The 24,522-nt window shown below is 35.9% G+C and overlaps 1 protein-coding gene across 2 annotated transcripts in view; it reads left to right on the top strand.

Moving 5' to 3' along the window:
* Positions 1-4,424: 4,424 nt before the first annotated feature.
* Positions 4,425-24,522, top strand: part of LOC106053050 (neuropilin and tolloid-like protein 2) — a 58,943-nt gene continuing 38,845 nt past the window's right edge. For both annotated transcript variants that reach the window (XM_056036149.1, XM_056036148.1), the window contains exon 1: positions 4,425-4,585. In XM_056036149.1, coding sequence (XP_055892124.1) covers positions 4,456-4,585 — 130 coding nt within the window. In that variant the 5' untranslated portion in view covers positions 4,425-4,455. The remainder of the gene's footprint in view (positions 4,586-24,522) is intronic.

Raw genomic sequence — 24,522 nt, 5'->3', positions numbered from 1 at the left:
ATCACAGCAGGGTGAACTCAGAGGTGCCCTTAAAAAAAATCACAGGATTCGAACCCGGGACCCCCCGGTTAGGAAGCCAAGCGCTTTACAACTCAGCCACCGCGCCTCCAATAAAATTTATACTCACATATTATACTCATTGATATTAACTCTTTCTCTCCGTAATTATTTACCACATTCTGGTGGAATCAACGTTGGTATTGTCAGTTAGGAGAAAAAGAGTTAATTATTGGACCTTTGGCTAAGGAGCTCTATCAAAGATCGAGTTTATGCCATCCATAACAATCAACGAACTTGAAGATGCTATTTCATATGAATTTTTAAACACAAATCAAGAAGTCGTCCGTGAAAGTTACTCAAGCGTCAGGAAACGATGCAATCTCTGGAGCAAGACAGTGAACATTTGAAACTGTTGCTATGAAATTGTTTCTTGTCGTCAGCTGTTTGTTCTTTCTGTGTCTTGTGTATTTGTTGTGCATTAAAGTAACTCAGTTCATTTAGTTTTGTCCTTACTGTTGCTTTAGTATTAGAGTCGGAGACTTATGAATCGCAATATAACACAATAACACACCACCTTCCAATGTATTGATGATATAACTCTTGGCAGACTATAATTCTTAACGGTATCTGTTCAGTTGACATAACTCTTTGTAGAAGACCTCAATGCATGATTTCAAGATAGCCGTTCGATGAAATACATACACCATAACTCAAGTTCTTTTAGATATATATTTAATTGACTATGAACGTATATTTTGGTTTACTTCCATATAAAGAATTATTCCACCGCTACAAAAAATAGTAAAATAATTTGTATTTTTTTTTACTTACATATAAAGAATTATTCCTCCGCTACAAAAAAATAGTAAAATAATTTGTATTTTTTTTTACTTACATATAAAGAATTATTCCTTCGCTACAAAAAATAGTTAAGTATTTTTTTTTTTTTTTTTTATTAAAGTCACTACCTGTGAAAGAAAAAAATATCCCTAAACATTTTTAATATTCCTGTGGTTGAATTACCTGCTCAAACTTGGATTGCATGCATACATTTTTTTTCTTAGCTGTGGCAGAGTGGTAAAGCGCTTGGCTTCCGAGCTGGGATTCCCGGGTTCGAATCCTGTTGAAAACTGGAATTTTTACTTTCGGGATGTTCAGGGCTCATCTGAGTCCACCCAACTCTAATGGGTACCTGACATTAGTTGGAGGAAAGTAAAGGCGATTGGTCGTGGTGCTGGTCAACCTCGTAAACCGTGGGCCATAGAAACAGATGACCTTTACATCATCTGCCCCCTAGATCACTATTCCTGAAAGTAAAAATGTAGTTATTTTTTTTTTCTTTCATAATTTAAAATAAAATATTTGAACTGACAACTCATTAAATTATTTAAACTTTTTGTTTTCTATATTTAGTCTCATTTAGTCCCATTACGACTTGCTGCTTGCGCACAGACTACACACAGTGATGACCCCATTAAACTGTGATTTAAAAATAACTCCTCTCATATAAAAGGGGACATAATTAGAATTGGAACTAAGAGTTGCGTACCTTTACCAAATGTTTTCAATGTACATCTACCACCTCAAAACCTAAACCTATCAGCGGCAACCACCAAGAATGCAAATGGCAACATAACTTTTACCCCCCCCTTTTTTTTTCCTTACAGCAACCCACCATCCCCCTACACCGCCCGGAAAAAAAATCCTCCTGCCCATATCTCTGCCTCGTTTTTACATCAATCTATATTATTCCCTCCATTTAAAAAAACAAAACAAAAAGGGGAGATTATTTTCAGAAAGAACAAAATATTTTCCAAAACACATCGGGTTAGAGAATAAATAACAAAACATCCTCCAAGGGCTGTCACTCCTGTAAGAAATTTTAGAACTTAACGTTTCAGAGTTTCAAAACTAAAACAAAACACAAAACTAGCAGAACAGAAAAAAAAAAGAAAGAAAACAATTTAATGCAAAAACCAACAACCGGCCATGCTTAGATGCTTACATTAAAGAATGTTCTAATATATACATTGTGCCTAGCATGCTACAGGGGCATTCTGTTTCGATAGGCCGCAAACTGGGAAGTCGGAAGAAGGTGAGGGGTTGATTGAGGCGGAGAGAGAGAGAGAGTTGGCTTGCAATATTTATGAAAATTTAATTTATTCTTGTCCTGAAGTAGATAATTGGAAACCTTGCATCAGGCGGGGGCGCACCGAGATACATGAACCGTCTGCTAAGGATCGGGGGTCGCCTGGAGTGGAAAGAAAGGGGGAGAGAATTGATGGGTTGAGAATTTGACGCCGTGATCTCCCCTTTGTTTTGAGTCTTATCTTTGCGAGTGCGCGTGTATACAATAATGTGTGTGTGTGTGTCTTTGTTTTGGTAATTAGATGAAAAAATTTTCTGGCTATTTTGATCCTGGAATTCTGAGAGCTTTGTAGTTCTTATGTAGACGATTTTGTAGGTCTTGAATAACATTGACGATCTGAAATACTTTTTGTTGTAGGTCTTAGAGAAGTTGTAGGTTCTAGAGAACTTGGAGGTCTTAGAGAAGTTGTAGGTTCTAGAGAACTTGGAGGTCTTAGAAAAGTTGTAGGTGTTTGAAACTCTGTAGACCTAAAGTTACATGAATCAGGAAAGTTGTAAATCTTAGGAAAGTTGTAAATCTTAGGAAAGTTGTAAATCTTAGGAAAGTTGTAAATCTTAGGAAAGTTGTAAATCTTAGGAAAGTTGTAAATCTTAGAAAAGTTGTAAATCGTAAGAAAGTTGTAAATCTTAGGGAAGTTGTAAATCTTAGGAAAGTTGTAAATCTTAGGAAAGTTGTAACTCCTAGTCCTAGTACGTCTAATTTTCTATACATCTAAATTAGTCGAGAGACTTAAATATTTGGCAGTGGTGTAAATAGCAAATCGAAATGAAAACAGGAGGAAAATGTCTGCTATTATTTTTCAAGAACAAGGCCACTACCCTGTTCATATTTGAACCAAAACTAACCACAAAAAAAAAATGGTGTCAGAAAAGGTTGAAAATTAAATTGCCGATTCCTCCATTCTCTGCGGACAAACGGAATGAAAAGACCACAGACCAGGACCTGTATTTATTGAAACTGGACACGACTTCTAAGTTATCTGTCTTGACAAGACTTTTTCTTCTGTCATTTTTTTTAAATTTTAGTTGGCTTAACTGAAGTTTAAATTAGCGTCTTTGACATTTTGAGTTCCTTCAGAGTTGAAGATTATTGCATCCTAGCCCAAACCTCCTGGCTTGGGATGGAGGAAGGCAGGGTTCAAACCCAGGACCATCGAGAAGACATCCCAGAGCGCACGCCTCCCGACCAGACAGCCATCTGTTTTAAAAATATAAAGCTTATGCTACATTCAGACGTCTAAAAAAAAAACAAAGAAAATTAAATCTCTCTAACTAAAGGTGTTTATTTTTGTGTTTATTTGTTCAAGTTTTTATTTTAATTTTTGTTTGTTTCATGGCAAATCTTAAATTCAAAGATCATCTACGTATACTCTGAATGAAAATGAGATTGTGCTCCACTTTGATCACGATCAGGGGTTCTCAACCTGTGGGTCGCGACCACCTTGGGGGTCGATTGACAATTTGCCAGGGGTCGCCTAAGACCATCGAAAAAATGGATAATTTTTGTCTATTCTTCTATTGCTGTATGTGTGTGTGTGAGGTGGGTCGCGGCAGAGGATGGGGGGGGGGATTGTAAAAAGGGGTCGCCAAGCTTAAAAGGTTGAGAACCGCAGATCACGATGGAGGCTCTTCAACTATTCACTCGCTTAATGAACAGAAGCTAGATATAGTAAAAACACAAATATTTCGTATTATTAGTTTCGTAAAAATACTTCCATTTTTGATAAAAATTTTAGAGTTTTTTTAAATTTAGTAATTAATATGACGAAACGAGTAAATAAAAGTATGGATCTAATCATAAAGAACGAAACGCAAAATGATGAACCGGTTAAAGAAAGATGGATGACTCTGGCGGGATCCACATGTGGTAAATGGGAAAAACGAGATTTTTGTTTTATCTGAAGGAAGCTATGTTTTTTTAAACCTCTATGGCTGGCGACGCTTTAAAAAAAGTGGGCCACTTGTGTTTATATAATACTGAATATCTTCACAATGGGGGAAACTCAGAATGTTTTTAAAAACAGTTTAAATCGCTTGGTTTTGAAAAAGTCAATGCATACGTTTGGCAGCTTACTTCATGCTGAAATGCGTATGTAAAAATATATCTTATATGACTTTGTCCTTGCAAATGGAACAAGAATTTTTTTTTTACATAAGTATCTGATAATTTAAAATTTAAAGAATGGAATGAAATGTTTTGTCCTCATCAAAACACATAGACAATTCATTCTCAAAATGATTCTCAATAATATTCATTTTTTATTGTCTTCAGATTCGACCCCCTCTTTGAGTATCGGGCCGCCACCTATGATCAATGACGAGATTCACCCTAGCTGCTGGAACTTCACCTATGGAAACTGGCGCATTCAGGAATTCTACTCCCCAAACTTTCCGGGCGAGTACGCCACTGACGTGGACTGTGTCCAGTATTTGCAAGGTGAGTGCAGTGACCACCTCTGCCCACCTCCTTGTCCCCGCTCCTAATTATAAACAGAACTGACCAGTGCTTTTAGGACGTACTGCAAGAACCGTAACTCTATTGGCATTTATTTTTTAGTATACAGTGGCGAAGCAATCATGAGACGATAGGGGGAGGGGAGTTCACTGCATCTGCACATTGAACCTCTTTTTTTTTTTTTTGAGCCCTTATTAGTTTGAGGACTTTACATGTATGCGTGTGTTTGTGCTGCATCCATGTATTATGTGAACTTACGAGCATTAACTGTATAAGGTTCATGACTTATAAGAGGTCTTTATTGAATTGAATATAAAGAGCATTTACTTATAAAAGGTTATACTTGCATTGGATTGAATCGACCTGGGTTTTGTCACACTCAATCTAGAGGAGAAATGGACACCATTATTTTGAAGAACCAGGGCCCTCGCGTATCTTTGCTGGGTTACTGAACTTTTATGACGAATTAATGAATAAATTTTGAATCAGTAATTTGTACTTATGTTCTAGTCCAGAGGTGCGCAGCTTCTTACAGCCAGCATGGGAGTCATATAAATTTACCAAGTCTATTACGGGCCGCATCGTGGCAGCTTCATACTGCGCGGTAGGCAGGAGTTTGGAGGGGCCTGATCGCCACGGTGGTCTGGGGCGGTACAAATATCACAACAATGTGAAGTAGTGCGGCGATTACTGACAGACTCACTGACAGTCTTAATGCACAAGAACATGTCCAGAAGACAATCAGGTTTCAATCACATTGCCTCTAATTCTTTGGCTCGTTAAAAAAAAATACTTTTTGAAAAAGTCTGAGAATATCTAAGGGAAAGAACTCCACATTTACAACTTTATATCTCAATAATGTCGAATGTATTAATTATCTATATTTAATGGACGAAATGGTTTAAAAAATACTGATTTATGTTTTGTTTGGTAAATTAAATAATTGTGTAAAGTTTCAACACAATCCCAGATTGGGTGTGGGAGAAATAACGTGTTCCAAATTTGTACCAGCCAGCCAGACAGAGTGAGCTGATATAAGGATTGTAAAAAAAAAACAGTGTCTATACAAATTACACACCGTGCGTGACAAAAATCTTTCGTCTTGTCCCGAGACGCCTGAAACTCTGAAGTGAAACTCTAAGCTATGTACTCTCTAGACCAGAAGCTGTTCCGGGGTTACACGAGTACAGACTGGGTTAGCGTTCTTCAAGGAGGCCAAGGTGAAGCTTTCGGTCCAGATTTGAGCTTGGTTATTATTCTTTTGGGCCTTTTTCTTTGTAGGTCACTGTGTTAAACTTTGTGCGTGTTGTCTTATTTACAATTCCTCTAATTAGCTCGAGAATTCATGGGTGAAACCTAAAATTTGACGAGTAGATTTTGAGTGGGTACCTGATATTAGTTGGAGAAAAGTAAAGGCGGTTGGTCGTTGTGCTGGCCACATGATACCCTCGTTAACCGTAGGCCACAGAAACAGATGATCTGCCCTATAGACCACAAGGTCTTAAAAGAGGGACTTTACTAACATTGAACATATTTACGTGTTAGTAGAATGATAATAATTAGGGCTTGTCAAGCAATGTACGCGCCACAGTCCCAAGAGATGTGTAAGCATGTTGTTTACAGGGAATTCCCTTTGGTGGCTAAAAATAGCCAAGAAAGTTTAAAATATTACTCTCGTTCCTTCTTTTAAGTTGAAGAGACTAATTATAGTTATTAGTTGCATTGATACTTCAATACTAATTAACAAGTATATGCATACATAGAAGAGGAAGTAATACGCAATACGTTTAAACATAATGTCACGTCTACTTTTATAACTCCATTCATAAAACGATGTCTTAGTGTGTGTTTATAGTATTTAATCTTGTCATTATTTAACTTGAGGACTAAAGTGTAACTTTTGTATTTAATTAAAAGTAATTTTAGTTATTTTCTCACCTAGGAGACCATATATTAAATAAATGAAAATCACTAATTTTTTCCCGTCTTGTAAAAGGTCCATTAGCATACATGTTGTATTTTTCTCTTCAAATGCTATGAATGCGAAAAATGTATTTGATCAGGTTAGTTATTAGTGATAATTCATGTAACAAAGTTACATTAAATTTTCATCAATAATTGTGCTGCTATCCAGTTTCCATAGCCATACCGGTGAAACTATTTTGCCATTTTTGTTTTAAATAGTAAAAACATTTTTTTTTTACTTACTTAGTTTTTGTTTTCTTACCGAATTAAAAAATATATATCAATATAAAATTTAAAACGAAATTAAAAGACATAAAGGTATATATATATTATGTATATAAAATAGTGTAGCCTCCCTTAGATCATGTAACATTATAAAAACTTTTCCCCGTTCTTCACTCTATATCTGTTTCTACAAATTAAGTTTATCTAGCCTGTGAAGATGTCATAGAGATTATTTTATGAAACTCTATATCTTACTATCAAGTGGTCATTTGACTCTATATCTTACTATCAAGTGGTCATTTGACTCTATATCTTACTATCAAGTGGTCATTTGACTCTATATCTTACTATCAAGTGGTCATTTGACTCTACATCTTACTATCAAGTGGTCATTTGACTCTATATCTTACTATCAAGTGGTCATTTGACTTAATATCTTACTATCAAGTGGCCATTTGACTCTATATCTTACTATCAAGTGGCCATTTGACTCTATATCTTACTATCAAGTGGCCATTTGACTCTATATCTTACTATCAAGTGGTCATTTGACTCTATATCTTACTATCAAGTGGTCATTTGACTCTACATCTTACTATCGAGTGGTCATTTGACTCTACATCTTACTATCAAGTGGTCATTTGACTCTACATCTTACTATCAAGTGGTCATTTGACTCTACATCTTACTATCAAGTGGCCATTTGACTCTACATCTTACTATCAAGTGGTCATTTGACTCTACATCTTACTATCAAGTGGCCATTTGACTCTACATCTTACTATCAAGTGGTCATTTGACTTAATATCTTACTATCAAGTGGCCATTTGACTCTATATCTTACTATCAAGTGGTCATTTGACTCTATATCTTAATATCAAGTGATCATTAAAATACTCTTATCCAACACTTTTGAGATAAGGTCTCGACACCACGCAAGGGCAATAGTTCAAATCCCCCTTCTTGGATCCTAACCCCTAGCCCTCCACCTTGCGTGTAGACCACATGTATGAGTACTCTCATCTCGCGTGTCGACAATAAAACGTACTGCTCACGCAGCAAAAACAACGGACGCATATCCCGCATTAAAAAAAAAACTCGAATGTCTGCTCTTGAAGAGACAGACCCCGCGCGCGTGTAAAACCAGTTTCCCAGACATTTAAGTTTACTGAGGACACATAAATGTCTGCGTCACGTTCGAAGTGCGAGGTTTATATTGGTCAGGGCTCTAGGCTTTCACTACATGACGTGTACCAATCACTAACCATATTTCATAAGACCACACACACACACACAAAATTAAAGTACTTTACGCCTTTCAAACCTTACGGGGGGGTGGGGGGTGGGGGGGGGGAGGGACCGGGGGGGGGGTGCGCGTCTGTGTGTGTATGACCGACAGCTGATGAGGGCTTTATGTGTCAGGCTCAGTGACCTGGAGTGTCTTAAACAGGGCCGGATTGAAGTAGATGGAGGCCCTGAGAAGGATTTTTTAGTGAAGGCCCCTGGGATGTGGAATGTTGTTTTTAAAAAGGTCTCTCTATGGAAGAGTTCGATGTTGAGAGGATGTGACGTCACAATAACTGCACGTGGAAACGTTTTTAAAAAAAAAGATTTTGTGGGAACTGATAGTGAGAAGTGAGCACTTGAAACTTAAGCTCAAGGAAATAAAATTTCAGATCTCCGGTGATGAGTACAATAGTAAGACTGTGCCTCTACGGCATGAGGCAGCCGCTTAGGGACTCCGATTGGTGGAGGGGCGCTACATTTTTTTTATTTAATTTTTTTTTTAAAGAAAAGCTGAATTTGTGCACAATGTTATTGGAGTACATTAGATATTAAATAAAGTGTGCAATTGTATTTTATTTATTATTATTTTTTTATGTTGCTTTGTTATATTTTTCTATATCATTTGGGGCCTCCAATTTTGGTCCAATTATCTAAGTCCGGTCCTGGAGCGTGGTACTGTCTAACCTTATTACTTTCATCCATGTTAATGAAGAAATTGCCATTCACACACACACACACACACGCACACTCAAAGACAAACATACTCACATACACATACTGTCAAACACACACACACACACACACTCAAAGACACACATACTGTGATGTTGCTAGTTCAGGCTGTCTTGAAGTCAACCAATTACTCTGCAATCGTTTGGGTGTAATTGTTCGGGTGTATTACGTGTAGTTGACCAACAACACAAACAAGAACTGGCACATCAATTGTAACAGGTGAAGAGATGTAGTCAACGATGATGAACAAGTTAATATATATTTATTATGATAAAAGGCCACAGTAGAAGTCTCTGTCACTAAACACGTCGTTACCCTGGAGTGTTCTATCGCTAACTGATTTTCCGGTCTCTAACCCAACATATCCCAAACGTCACTAGTCCCGTTCAATATGCGTCTACTATGGTGCGTCGCTAAATAACTAAAATAACTAACCTATATAAATAAGGTGTCTAACAGATTCCTCCCCCCCTTGAAAAAAAAATATGTCAATATTTTTCCACTACTGTCAAGTCTTACAAGGGCATTTTCAATTTAAGGGGAAGACCACAAACATAAAATCTTGACATCTTCATCTTGACATCTTCATCTTGACAGTTCCTCATATTCAATGTTCATAACAGTTCATAACATTCCAAAATCATCTTCATTGGTACACCGTTCATCATGGAGGAAAATGTGGCATCTTATGGGCATGTCCTACACATCTCAAATGTTCTTCACTGGCAGTAATCTGATAAAATACAATATTTCAAAAAACAATTACAAACTTTATTTACACATTCAATACATTTTTTCTTACCACCCTTTTATACGCTTTTGTCCATTTTTCTTTTATACTCACCCTTTTCCATAGAACTAACTTTCGTCAATGATATATGAAATGATTCACACAAAAAAAAATATATCCATACTTACTTTTAAATGCTTAACATCAAATTTACTTATCTCCCTTTTTCATAACATATAAATGGTGTCAATATATTAATATATATTACATACTCAATATAATCATAGTTTATTTACAAAATTGTTTCACTTCAATGTCATTCTAGACAATAAATCAGCTACAATATTCACAGATCCACTAATAGCTTTCACTTCAAATTTATACTCCTGTAGTGCTAAGAACCATCTATAAACACGACTGTTTTTCATGCTCTTTTGCTGTATATATTGAATAGGTTTATGATCAGTTAATAATATGAATTTCCTTCCTATTAAATAGCTCTCTAGCTTAGTAATTACCCATATTACAGCTAAGGCTTCTCTTTCAATGACACTATATTTTTTTTTTTTCTGCCTCTGACAATTTTCTGCTTACATATAATATAGGATGTAAGTTATCATAGTTCTGCATTAAACAACCACCAATAGCATTACCAGATGCATCAGTTGTGACATAAAATATTTTGTCTTTATCAGGTAGTCTTAATATTAGTTCATGACTAAAAACATCTTTAATTCTGTCAATAGCTTTCACACATTCCTCATTACAAACTACTTTTTGAGGTTTTCCTTTTTTAAGTAAGTCATTTAATGGATTCACTATTTCTGCTAAGTTTTTTATAAACTTTCTGTAATAATTTACTATTCCCAATATACTTTTAGTTTGTCTTTTTGTTGTAGGTATTTCAATATTAAGTACTTTCTTTATGTTATCTTCAATAGGGCTAATCATGTTGTTATTTACTTTATGTCCTAAGAAAATTATTTCCTCCAATCCTATTTCTACTTTTTCTGCTTGAATTGTAAGTCCACTTTCTTTTATTATTTTGAATACTTCTTTTACATCTACCAAATGTTCCTCCCAACTATTATTAAAAATACATATGTCATCCAAATAGCAAATAACATTTTCTTTGTTTCCAATTATCATGTTCATCATTCTATTAAATGTGGCAGGTGCATTTACTAATCCAAAACTCATATAATTCCATTGAAAAATACCATATGGTGTTACAAATGCTGTGTAAGGTTTTGCATTTTCTGTTAAAGGTATTTGCCAATAACCTTTAGTTAAATCTAATTTAGTAAAAAATTTTGCTCCATTTAATTTATGTAAAATATCCTCTATATTTGGCATTGGATATGGGTCAAATTCTGTGATGTTGTTAAGTTTCCTATAATCAATACATAACCTTATATCTCCATTCTTCTTTTTGGCTATCACAATTGGTGAAGCATAAGGAGATGTTGATGGTTCAATTATACCTGATTCTAGTAAATTGTCTATTTCTTTCTTTACTTTGTCTTGTAAATGTAGCGGTATTCTATATGGCTTAAGCTTGATAGGTTTTGTGTCTGTTACTTTAATGTCATGTTTAATAATATTAGTTTTTCCTGGTATACTGGAAAAAATTTCTTTGTATTCCTGTATTATTTTAGTTATATCTTTTGACATTTCCTTAGTTAAATTATTAAGATTAATCTTTTGCCAAGTTTGATTCTCTTTTGTTTCTATTACAGGTATTTCCTTAATATCATTTTCATTATGATTTTCATTTGTTATTATCATCAAGCATTCTTCTCTTTCTGAAAATTTATTTTCTATTTCCTCCTGAATGTTTTGTATCAACTCATCTTCTCTATCATGATACAGTTTCAAATTATTTATGTGATATGTTTTAATTTTCCCATTTATTTCAATTTGATAATTCACATCACTAATTTGTTTTATCACCTTAAATGGACCTTTCCATTGTTTACCAATTTTATTTTTCAGGTCATTTATCAATATTAATACATTGTTTCCTACTTCTAGTGTTATCAATTGTCTTTTCTTATTTATATTCTCATGAGCACTTTGTTTGTACTTATTTTAGTTATTTAGCGACGCACCATAGTAGACGCATATTGAACGGGACTAGTGACGTTTGGGATATGTTGGGTTAGAGACCGGAAAATCAGTTAGCGTTAGAACACTCCAGGGTAACGACGTGTTTAGTGACAGAGACTTCTACTGTGGCCTTTTATCATAATAAATATATATTAACTTGTTCATCATCGTTGACTACATCTCTTCACCTGTTACAATCGATGTGCCAGTTCTTGTTTGTGTTGTTGGTCAACTACACGTAATACACCCGAACAATTACACCCAAACGATTGCAGAGTAATTGGTTGACTTCAAGACAGCCTGAACTAGCAACATCACAATACTCACATACACATACTGTCAAACACACACACACACTCAAAGACACACATACTCACATACACATACTGTCAAACACACACACACACACTCAAAGACACACATACTCACATACACATACTGTCAAACACACACACACACACACTGACATGCAGTTAATAAAACAAAATAGAAAAAGAAAAGAAAAGACGTACTTACGCTTTCAAATGCCGTCCCACACGCCCACACTCTCTCACACATCGACTCTACCTTACATTCTCACACACACTAACATACTTACCTAGAAATACTTACACACCTACACACACTTACTGGCTTACATCTAATTAACAGGAATAAAATCCTCTCCGCATCCTGGAACCCCAAGAAAAAAAAAAAGTTTTAAACCCCCGCCCTGCACAGTAAATCTTTCCAAAACACACCGCCGCTCTAGAAAGAAGTTATAAAGCTACCCTCATTAACACTTTGTACGCCCAGGAGATTAACACATGCCCAACAGAAAACTCCATTAAAAAAAAAAGTTGTGAAAAAAAGGGAGACAACGGGGGTTTGAAATGTTGAAATGTTTAGTTATTAGCAACATTCTTATTATCTGCCCTTGGTATCTCTTTCAAGTATATATATTTTTTCCTTTTCAACCTGTTCAGTACATATGTTATTTTTGTGTGCCTGTATAGCAGGCGTTAACGAAAACGGAAATGAAACGTAAACGTAAACCAAAATATGTATTAACGTTAATATAAGCAATGAAAACAAAAAAAAAAAAAAAAGATTGCAAAGAGAGTTTCTGTTTTACACACAAACTCAGAAGCAGCTCCCCGATGCTTACAAAGATGTGATTACATGATCATTTAACTAATGGTTGAAGTACGGACAAATAGATTTGGTGAATGCTCTATGGGGGCGGGGTGGCTAAGTGGTAAGGCGCTTGGCTTTCGAACCGAGACTCTCGGGTTCGACTCTCGGTAAAGACAGAGATTTTGAATTTTATAAGTTTTGGGACACCCCTGAGTCGACCCAACTCTGATGGGTACCTGACATTAGTTGGGGAAAAGTCAAGGCTGTTGGTCGATGAGCTGACCACATGACACCCTCGTCAACCGTCGGCCATAGAAAAAGATGACCTTCACGTCATCTGCCCTGTAGGTCACAAGTGGTACTTCACTTTTTTTTTTACTAACAGGCTTAGGTAGTAAGTAATAAAAAAACACTAATTGGGAGCGTTGACTTATAATTAAACACCTAACAAAAAAATTCATGTGCGGGGTGGGAAAAGTTGCAGGACAAGAGCGTGAAACAAAATTTATAAACAGACAGGTGAAAAACTCTCGCAAAGCTTTATGATTATAATGAGGGGGTGGGGTACGCTGAAGTAAGTGGGGGGATGGCGGAGTAAGGTGTGGTAAAGTAATTTAAGGTGGCGTAGGGGTGTTGTGGACGGTCGTTGACTTGAAGCACCAATTAGCTGCTAGACAACTAAACCACTATAGGGGTGTTCTATTTGTAAAAACGTGAAATAACTTATATAACTTCTTTATGAACTAAATAGAACTTTTATTACAATATAAACAAAATCAACTTCAGGTAAAATGAAATAAATGTATTAGACTTTGGTAATATTATAAAATGGTATTCTAAACAAAATCTAACTCACTACAAAAACACGTCTTTTCACGCTGGCGTTCTGGAGTCGTCTGACCTACTTGAGACTGCTGAGGACAATGCCGCGTATCTTTCACACTGCATAGCTAGCCTCTTTCCCACCGTCACCATAGAAACACAGACACATATATATACTACATCAAAAATGAGAGTTGGGGGGGGGGTATAGTTATTAAGCCATATTACAAGGTCTTCGGGGCTCGCAAGGACCTTTCTTCAGGGAATAGTATCAGGAAAAAATTAAGAGGCAGACAGAGAAAGCGATGGGAAGACAACATAAAAGAATGAACGGGCCTGCTATTGAAAGAGGTTCTATCCAAGGCAAAAGACAGAGAAGAATGGAGAATGACGGTCGACAGATTTTGCGTGCCAACAGACTAAAGAATAGGTGAAGATGAAATTAGTTATTACGCATGCGGTATACATAATCGTAAGAGTATATAACAAGTTGGATGTTTCTCTAACATAGTAAGTACCACAGAAAGATACGCAAAGTATGTATGCTCTTTTGAGACAGAGAAGACTTTGGCATGTTACCCCCATGACAGACGGACGACAGACGGACGACTTCCTAAGGGAATCCTCTATGCTGAGCTTGCGGCGGGATTGACACCCAAGGGACGCCCAAGACTAACCCACATAGATGTTTGCGATCAAGCTCTGAGAGGAAAGTTTGTGGGAGGAAATAGATTAGGATCGGACAGCTTGAAGAGTGACTGTGCGTGCTGGTTCGAACCTCAACTAGAGCAAAAGATCTGAAGCGGACATAGCCAAGTGAATGAGAAAAAAAAGGTGTCTTATCAGATAGTCTTAAACAAATGCATTCGCATGCAAGAGCTGCGGACAATGTTCTGATACATAATTGGCTTGTTTAGCTCATCAGATTCTGCCCTAAATAAGAGGATCCAAATCAGTGATTTATATTGGCGCATCCATTGTCTTTCGAGACACATTGAATCATATAAGAAAGAAAATTAACCCTACATAGACATGGTTAAATCTAGTTGACATGTTAGCTAAACGAAATTTGCACACAAAAATTGTAATTCACATAAAATATGTAGATTTTCCAATTCCAATGCATGTTATTTATTTTGAAACTTATTATTATTATTATTATTGCGAGACATTTGCAAGAGGTTGGGTATGGGAATCCCGGACCACCAGGTTGGTTGAAAGGAGTAGCGGAATGTGAAAGTGTCCAGGGGTCCGGACTGCCCAGCTGGAAACTGGCTTGCGAGGGGCTGGATCACCGGCTAAAAAAAAGGAAAAAAGAGAAAGAAAGATTGGCCAACAACAACAGCAACAAAATCAACATTGTCAACAATGACAACGAGAATAACAGTAAAAACAACAACGACAACATCAACAACAATAACATCAACTTTGTCAACAACAACAACATCCATAACGGCAAGAACATAAAAAAAAAATCAGCAACATAACATCAACGTTGTCAATAACAACAACATCAACAACGACAAAATAAGCATCCCCAACAACATCAACAATAACAACTGCATCAACACTATCCACAACAACTAAACAAACAACAAGAGCATCAAAAAAACAACAATATCAACAACAACATCAACAATAACAACTGCATCAACACTATCGACAACAACTAAACAAACAAGAAGAACATCGAAACAACAATATCAACAACAACATCAACAACGACAACATCAATAACAACAACATCAACAACAACAAAATCAACAACTAAAACCAGAAAATCAATAACAACAACATCAACAACAACAAAATCAACAACGACAAAATCAACAACTAAAACAACAACATCAATAACAACAACATCAATGACAACAACATCAACAACAACAAAAACAATAACATCAATAACAACAAAATCAACAACAAGAAAATCAACAACTAAAACAACATCAACAACAACATCAACAACGACAAAATCAATAACTAAAACAACAACATAAATAACAACAACATCAATAACAACAACATCAACAACAACAAAATCAACAACTAAAACAACAACATTATTAACAACTATAAGAACAATTACAAGAACAGCGTCATCAACAAAAAAAGTTCTTCCCTGCAGATCAAGAAAGATCCAGATGAAATATCAGTGCTCCACAATCTTGTTGGCTTCGAAACTTTGCATTGCTAGAAATACTTGTTTCAACAGCTGCTTCATTCACTGACCAACAAAAAGACAGACAGACAACTATGTCAGGCGAGCCATAAATAAAAAGGCAAACACTTCGAGACCAACACCTGACTTTCTCAATTCCAGGGACCTAAAGAATGTCGAAACTTTGGGAAAAAAAACTTCTCCTTCTACTTTCGACCGACTGGCCCTCACGGCATGTGTCACTGCCTTGTCAGCCAATGACATTGTCAGGTCAGTCTGTCGACTGTTGTCACTGGTGATGCGGACGCTAAGATTTTTTTTTCCTATTAGAGAAACCGTTCTCCAAGTGCGACTTCCCCCATTTGCTAGATTTGTTTGATAATTTGAAAGTTAAGAATAAGCGATGAAAGTCTGCAAGATGGAATGTACCGACAAGAATCTCACTTTTGGTGGGAAGGTTCTTGATTAAATTCTGTTTTTAAACTATTTCTCATGCTGCTAAAGAAAATCATTTTAGAGAGGTCTTTCTCTTTGTTTATATCTTTGTTTTATTTGTCTCTTTGTTTATATTTTGTTTTATTTGTCTCTTTGTTTCACCACCTCTTTGATTTTTTTTTCTTTGTTTATCTCTTCGATTATCTGTTTGTTTTCTTTCTCCTTCTTGTTTTCTCTTTGACTGTTGGCTTCAATTTGTGTCCGTCTTCTAACTCTAGATCTAAAGGCCTAGCATTGGATTATCTTCTTATCTTATCTTATAAAATACAGACGTTACTTTAAAAAAAAAAGAAGAAGATGATTACGTCCTACGCGTCATGCATGTTAACCGATGGCTTAAATTCTACTAAGTCACTGGTTTTCCTGTCTGGCTCAGGCAACCCATTCCATGCTCTTATAGCGCTAGGGAAGAAGGAGTAATTGTACAAATTTGTCCTAGCATATTATAAAGTGTAATAGATATATACATTCGCTTCTTTCTCGGGGGTGGGGAAAGAGAAGGGTGCTATGGAGTGTATGTGTGTTTCTATGGTGACGGTTGGAAGAAGCTAGCGAACGGCTGTGAATGATGAAAGATAAACGGCATTTTCATCAGCGGTCTTAGTTAGGACAGACAACTCCAGAACGCCAGATTGAAAAGACGTGTTTTTGTAGTGAGTTAAGATTTGTCCATTTCAAGTTGACTTTGTTTATATTGTAATAAAAAATTGTATTTAGCATTGTTCATAAAGAAGCTATTCAAGTTATTTTAAGTTTTATAAGTTAAGATTTTATACGCCTATAACGATTTGGTTGTCTGCCAGAAGTCTGGTGCTACAAGTCAACGGCCGCCAACAGCAATGAACAGGCTTAGAAAAAAAAATATTCCATTGTTTTTTTTTAACTCTTTCTCTCCGTAATTATTTACCACATTCTGATGAAATCAACGCTGGTATCGTCAGTTAGGAAAGAAAGAGTTAATCTAACATTCATTTTGTTTTTATTAAGAGAAGAACAATCTCTCTATAAGTTGTAGAAAGGAGATATTGTCTTTTGAATAAGTATTTTTTTTAAGGGGTTACTGGATCCGATTTTGGGTAAAAAAATCGATTTTTCAATTTTGGTGTAATTAAATAGGTGGACATGTATTTTACAAACTGGCACCAAAAATTTTCTAAAAAATAGCATTTTTTATTGAAAAAAAAGCATTTTAATGATGCGTGGTGAACACTATTTTCCATATTTTTCTTAATACAAATTCACTGTTTTTGAGTGAATGCATTTTTCGTGACCCCCCACTGTAACATATTTCTAAAATCTCTAGAACTAATAGAGATAAATGTGTCAAATTTGGTACACATATTCAGAGATAAATAATACAGAGAATCAGCTAGTTTTAATGACTTTAGCTGAAGAAGTTTTTAATATATGATCTTTTGTGGATGAACCTTTTTTTTTTAAAAATCATAAAATGCACAATACTAAGGGAAAATGTATAAAATCTAGCTAGCTCCTTCCAGCCACCTTTATACTTTAAGGTGTAATTATTTTTAGCTTTGAAATTTATCTATTTTGAAAAATTTTAGAATTTTCCTATATGAACTAATTTTTGTTTATTTTCAAGATGGCTGCCGTTACCATGGCAACCCGGAAACATTAGACAACATTCAATATATATTTTTTATTATTGAGTTGTCATATGATATAATATAACAATAGTTATTAAGTTAAAGCAAAAATAAAAAAAATAAATTTCGCTATCCAGTAACCCCTAATTAAAATGTTTCTCTTTGTTCGTTGTTTGGCTGATGTTTGTTTTTCCATTATTGTTTTTGTTGATACTTATCGCTGAAGCCTAAACAGTTTTGTCTATATTACAAAAATAATCAAAGGATATCATCTCTAACACTCATCACAAGATTAAAGAATAGCCGCAGAGTTTTTCAATTTACTTGGATCAAATATTATGCAAAACACTAATAACCTTTTTAATGATGAATATTTCGTCTACCTCATCATTTGTCACATTGTGTTGAATATCACTCCCACGGTATACCCATTTACAAACAAATTTTTACACCACCATTCCTCTTGCTTGCAAACTCTTCATGAGGTCAAAAAGTCGGGTAAATACTAACTAGAAAACCGTTCTAACGATTTTTCTACAAATTAGACACTTTATGTATAGCTTCAAAAACAAAATAACTACCTATCTGGCAACACAGTGAATGGTTTAACCGCTATATCTCTTATACGCAAAATCATTTAAAATTGTAATTTGGCTTATGCTTTGACGGTGACTGGAAGACCTTTATAGGGAATTCCCGCTCTTACTTGACTCAAATGTTTATTCTAGATCTGGTCAGCACCGATGTGAATAAATAAATAGATGTACATGATAATTTTGCGCATCGTCTTATGTAAAAATTATGAGATGGATTGTTAATAGAAGAATCTGATTGTTGAAAGCTGACTGGAAAGACTCCTTGCAATGATAAAGCTTTACAAGAAATACATAGAATGAGAAATGATAGATCAACTTCAGCTTTACAAAGGAGAAATAGATTCTATATAGTGGATAGCTTTACACTTAAAATAAGCACTTTCACTTATCGACCAGGTCTGGCTGTAACTTCTTACTGGGAAATTCTTTTTGTGGTAAGTAAGACTGTGAAACAAAATGATTGAACTATTTCTCAGTTTGGGCTTTTTCTTTTGACACATTTTTTGAATGAACTTTGCACTCCTTTAGAAAAAATGTGTGGTTATATTTTTAACAAATTAATTTTATCAATGTAGATTTTTTTCTTCTTCAGACTAATGTAATTAAGAATAGACATTTGTTGGCTCCGCCTCTGGTAGACATACAAGTCACATGCTGAAGTTTTATTCGAATAACTTTTGCACCCTTGTAGAAAAACCCAGTGGTTATATTTTAACAGATTAATTTTATCAAAGTAGATTTTTTCTTCTTCAGACCAATGTATTTAGAACAGACATTTTTTGTCTCCGCCTCTGATAGACCTGATAGTCACATGTGGACACATTACTTGAATGATTTTTGCACCCTTTTAGAAAAACTCTGTGGCTATGTTTTAACAAAATTAATTCTATCACAGTAGATTTTTTATTCTACAGGCCAATGTATTTAAGATCAGACATTTGTTGGCTCCGCCTCTGCTAGACCTACAAGTCACGTGCTGACCAAAAGACTAAAAATGTTCCAACATCTGTTCATCTTTCAAAATTTTTTTTTGTTCTTCTTCCTTCAGACATGTTTGTTTAGAAATGTGGTTTTGATTTCATTCGAAGTCTGTGGCTCCCGATTGCTATCCCATAATTTTTGAACCCCCACCCCATCTTTTTTTTCCCACCACATACTCACAACGCTTACCCCCCCCCCCCTCCGCTATATTTTTTGTACGACTCCTGTACTCACCCATGAAATGCGCGCGCCTAGGTATTCTTCCTCGTCTTTTGGTGTCTACCTTTCCATCCATGTAGACCCTAAGAGCGTTCCTCTGCCTCGTCTACCCTCTCCCCCCCCTCCCAGCCGCCCTTTTGCTCCACGGCGCCCTTTTCCCCGCATGTTTGTTCTACACAGGAGGTGCCGTCTTTCAGTGTGTTGTTTTTAGGGACACTCGCGGGGGGCGCACGCGCGGGGGTGAGTGCTCGAGCAACGCCTAGTGGCGCTCAGCATTTTGAGAGAGGGGGGAAAAACTGAACATGTGTGAGAGAGATTTCTATGCAAGTGTGTATGCGTGTTCATATCGTGTGTGTGTGTGTTTGCGTGAGTATACACGTGTTTGCACTTGTGTATGTGTGTTTTGCAAGACCATACAATTGTGTACCCGTCTGTATTCGTGTGACCATGTCTGTGTAGACAGGCGTTTGTAAATTGTGTGTATGCGTTTTTTTGCATGTGTGAAAGTGAGGAGACTGGAACATTGCATCAGGGAGGTCAAAACAGTCTCTGGTTTGTAAGCCTAGCTACAAACCTCGCTATTACGTTGTATTCGCCAGCTATAAAGCTAAGGAAAAGACTTTTGTACAATTTATGTCGCCCAGAGAGCCTTAAAAGCGATGAACCATGTGACATTCACGCATGCGCAAAACATGCTTATTATGTTCTCGTATGCTTAAATCAGCCTGCTATACACGTTTTACATTTTTTCACGCAACATTTCTCTGGGAAGAAACATATTTCTTCACCGTATGGTCATAACAGTATAGGTCAATCTTATCTTATCTTATATAATACATACGTTATTCCCCCCCCCCCCCAAAAAAAAGGAGATGATTACGTCCTATGCGTCATGCATCTATTTTTTTTTTTAGAGATTTGGGCTGTTTTAATGCTAGTAATACATCTGGGAAAAAAAAATCATTTGTAGATGGAAGATCTTTAAGTAACAAGTAGGCCTAGGCTTGAGGTGATAACTATGTTAATTGGTTTAGTGTTGTTGTTTTGACAAAAGCTTGTCTCTGCACCGCGTGATCTCTCTCTCTCTCTTCCCATTCTCAGATCAAGTTTGAAATTTTGCACAATTATTAACTGTTAATGACAATTTAATATAGTTTGATTTTGACTAAGGGAAATAAGTCTTATAGTATTGATATGTGGCTATAAATACACAGTTCCCCCCCCCTCCCGGTAGATAAGCTTTTTTAAAGTTGTTTTTTTTTTTTGCTTTTTGATTTCTGAAAATACAATATTGAAGCTCCAACTGGTCGAAAATGAGAAGTGTGTTATTTCCAATGAACTCGAAGTGGCTGTGGAGTCCGATGTTTATTTGGAAAGGGCAGCACAGATAGACATGATTTATTGCTGTATTGTCTACATTGACTTTGAACTTTATTTTGGCTTGTCTTTGTTTCTCTGCTGCCAGCTATTTTCTATGAGCCTGTGACTACGAAAGTGTCAATCTTCTATAATCAAAATGTTTCTGATGTTGATAAGTGCATCTTTTTTTTTTTGTTTGTTTGTTTGTTTGTTTGTTTGTTTTTTTTGGATGCTATTCTTAGATAATCCTTCACTGTCACTTAAATAACTCCAGACATAGACTCTTTGTCTTTCAAGTCATTCTGGTATCTTTGGACAATGACAAGTTACACTTTTCACATTTGTTTTGTTATCTTTGTTTCAAACTAAACACTTTGTTAATGTGTGTGTGTTGGTGTATTTGTTGGTGTGTGTGTTGGTGTGTGTGTGTGTGTGTTGGTGTGTTTGTGTTTGTAAGAGGAGGCACAAAACCTGAGTGCAAAGCCCTCTGCACCCTTGATGACAAAAAGAGAGAAAAAAAGAGAAGGAGAAAGAGAGAGATAGAAAGAACAAGGAAAAAGAGATAAAAGAAAGAAAAAGAGATAAAAAGATATAAAAGGGAGGGAGAGAGAGATAGAGAGAAAAGGAGAAAGAGAGATAGAGAGAAAGATTTAGTGTGTCGTATCAATCTGTGTGACCATTTAATAAGAGCTACCTATGAAATCCACTTCATACAAGAACTGGATGTGATCACTCAGTCAAATTATGCAGTGTTGAAGAAACTAACTATTCTCAATGACTCTACAAAGGGAGACTACCCCAACATAGGAGTAAGTAACCCTGAGCGCCACCACTTCTGACCCTTGCACTGACACGAATGTCTAATTATCGCTATCAGATCCATCCACCCCGACACTGACAACAGAACAGACATCTGCTAGTTCTATTTCTACATAACTATTTCCATTTTCTCTTCAAGGTGGTGCATATTTATGATACTATCAGTGTTTTAATGGAGTAATGTATAAAGTGTCTCAAGAAATAGCAATAATATGTAGAGTTATAAACAAAAGATCATTTTTAAACATTAATTACTAGAAAGCTTTTATCAACTCCATCCGTCTGTATGTCTGTCTGGGTACAAATTTTGTACATGTTGTTTCTACCTCTTCCCATTCTCGGATCAAGTTGAAACTTTGCCCCAACAAAATATGAATCAATAAAAAAATTCATCAATTAATTAATTAATTAGGAGTAAATTTTCTTTGATATTGAAAAGGAAAGTCAAGTCTTACATTAAATTGCTGTCAATTTGGAGTTCTTCCCCTAAGATAATTTTTTTAAATATTTTTTTTTTAAATTTCACTTGTTGTGCTGGCTACATGACAACATCGTCAACCGTGTTCCAAAGAAACAGATGACCTTTACATCATCTGCCCTATAGATTACAAGGTCTGAATGTCGAACTTTTTTTAACAAACAAAAGAATCAGTCAAAAAAATTATTCAATTAATAAATTATTAAGTGGTAATCAATGAATTGTGTTTCATATAGAAAAGGAAAAAAATATTAAAACATTGAGAAATATGACAGTAAATGTGTAGTTCTTTTCCTCATACTTTGCATTTGCAAGCATTTATTTATATTTTGCTTGCTTTACAATGTTTTAAATGGGGATGTTATTACAAGTAACATGAACACTATTGGTACAATTATGACTAACGATCGTTCTCTGGCACTGGCAGGAAAGAGATGCGTTAAAATAAAACAAATTTCATTCCAGTCCTATTATTAACAGTTTTATTTAGACTAATCGTCTGCTGACCTACAGAGGATTATGGGAATGATTCCCTATGAGTTTGTACATAAAATGGCTTGAAGGAATAACACGTGGCCTACTCAAACAATACCTTGTAGTAAATCAGTGCTTCCCAAACATTTTCCTTAACGGAACACTTCCAACATTCTTAGTATTTAGCGGAACACTTTGCTTTTTTTTTTTGTTTTTTGTTAAGAGATTAAGTCACGTGTTGGCCTACTTGTTAATAATTTCAGTAGCTGGTGGAACCACTATTCAGGCCTCGAGGAACACCAGGGTTCAGCGGAACACAGTTTGAGAAACACTGTAGTAAAAAGTCATAGAAATATGAGAATAGAAATGACATAGTAATGCCATAGTAATGACATATAATGCCATTGTAATGCCATTGTAATGCCATCTTATTGTCTCTACCTTCTGTTTACTATATCCATCTGTTATCATACCTGCATATCACTAGCGATATAACATACAGACAACAATGTGTACCATCCATCTTCATATCCGACTTCCTGTCTCGTTAGACGTCTGCCGCAGCAGAAGTAAAAAAAAAACAACAACCCAATGTTTGACAATCTGCTAGAAAAGAATGCTCCACACATTAGTTCTTCGCCAGGCCATTAGGAGATAATTCAAGGCACACAGAAATAAGAATTGTAGTAAATATAATTTACCCAGAGTTGTTGCATTACGAATGATGTACGAGGAAGTGTTTCGCCAATGGTTCTCACGTTTAATACTTTCAGGGATTCATAGCATTTATGGGATACTTGTATTGTCAAGCGGGACGGGGTGGCTGAGTGGTAAAGCGCTTTGCTTCGTACCGAGAAGTCCCGGGTTCAAATCGCGGTGAAGACTGTGATTTTGAATTACGTGATTTTTAGGACCCCCATGAATCCACCCAGCTCTAACGGGTGCCTGACTCAAGGTGGGGAAAATAAGCAACTTTTGAGTTCCACCTAAAATCTCTCTTTTGTACTTTGTCGATTTTAGTTCATCCGTCTGGTACTGTGCTTTGTAGGATTTGCGCGTGATTATTTGTATGTAGAAATTTAGTTCATCCATCTGGTGCTGTGCTTTGTAGGATTTGCGTGATTATTTGTAAGTAGAAATTTAGTTCATCCATCTGGTACTGTGCTTTGTAGGATTTGCGTGATTATTTGTATGTAGAAATTTAGTTCATCCATCTGGTACTGTGCTTTGTAGGATTTGCGTGATTTTTTTGTATGTAGAAATTTAGTTCATCCATCTGGTACTGTGCTTTGTAGGATTTGCGTGATTTTTTTGTACGTAGAAATTTAGTTCATCCATCTGGTAGTGCTATATCTATTCACTTCTATGTCCACTAAAACTCCTTGCTCGCCTATTCATGCGTATATAGTGGCTTCTTGTGCACTCACGTTTCATCAACAATGGCTTTTTATCATGCATTAACACTTGCTTTAGCCAAGTCACTCATGCATAAACACTGGCACTGGTTATTTCCCAGTAACCCATGCATCAACACTGCTAAATTTCTTGCATGAACACTGGCTTTTTGCCAGGTCACTCGTTCATTAAAACTGGCTTCTCGCCGTACCATTCTTGTATACACACTGACTTCTTGCCCAGCTACTCATGCATCAATACTGGCTTTTTGCCAGGTCACTCGTGTTTCAACACTGGTCTCTCTCAAAGCTAATCATGCACCATCACTGACTCCGATGATTGTTATTGC

The sequence above is a fragment of the Biomphalaria glabrata genome, chromosome 7, assembly GCF_947242115.1.
Source record: "Biomphalaria glabrata chromosome 7, xgBioGlab47.1, whole genome shotgun sequence".
Taxonomy (NCBI): domain Eukaryota; kingdom Metazoa; phylum Mollusca; class Gastropoda; family Planorbidae; genus Biomphalaria; species Biomphalaria glabrata.
The sequence above is the reverse complement of the archived record's forward strand: the minus strand, read 5'-3'. Positions and strand labels throughout refer to the sequence as shown.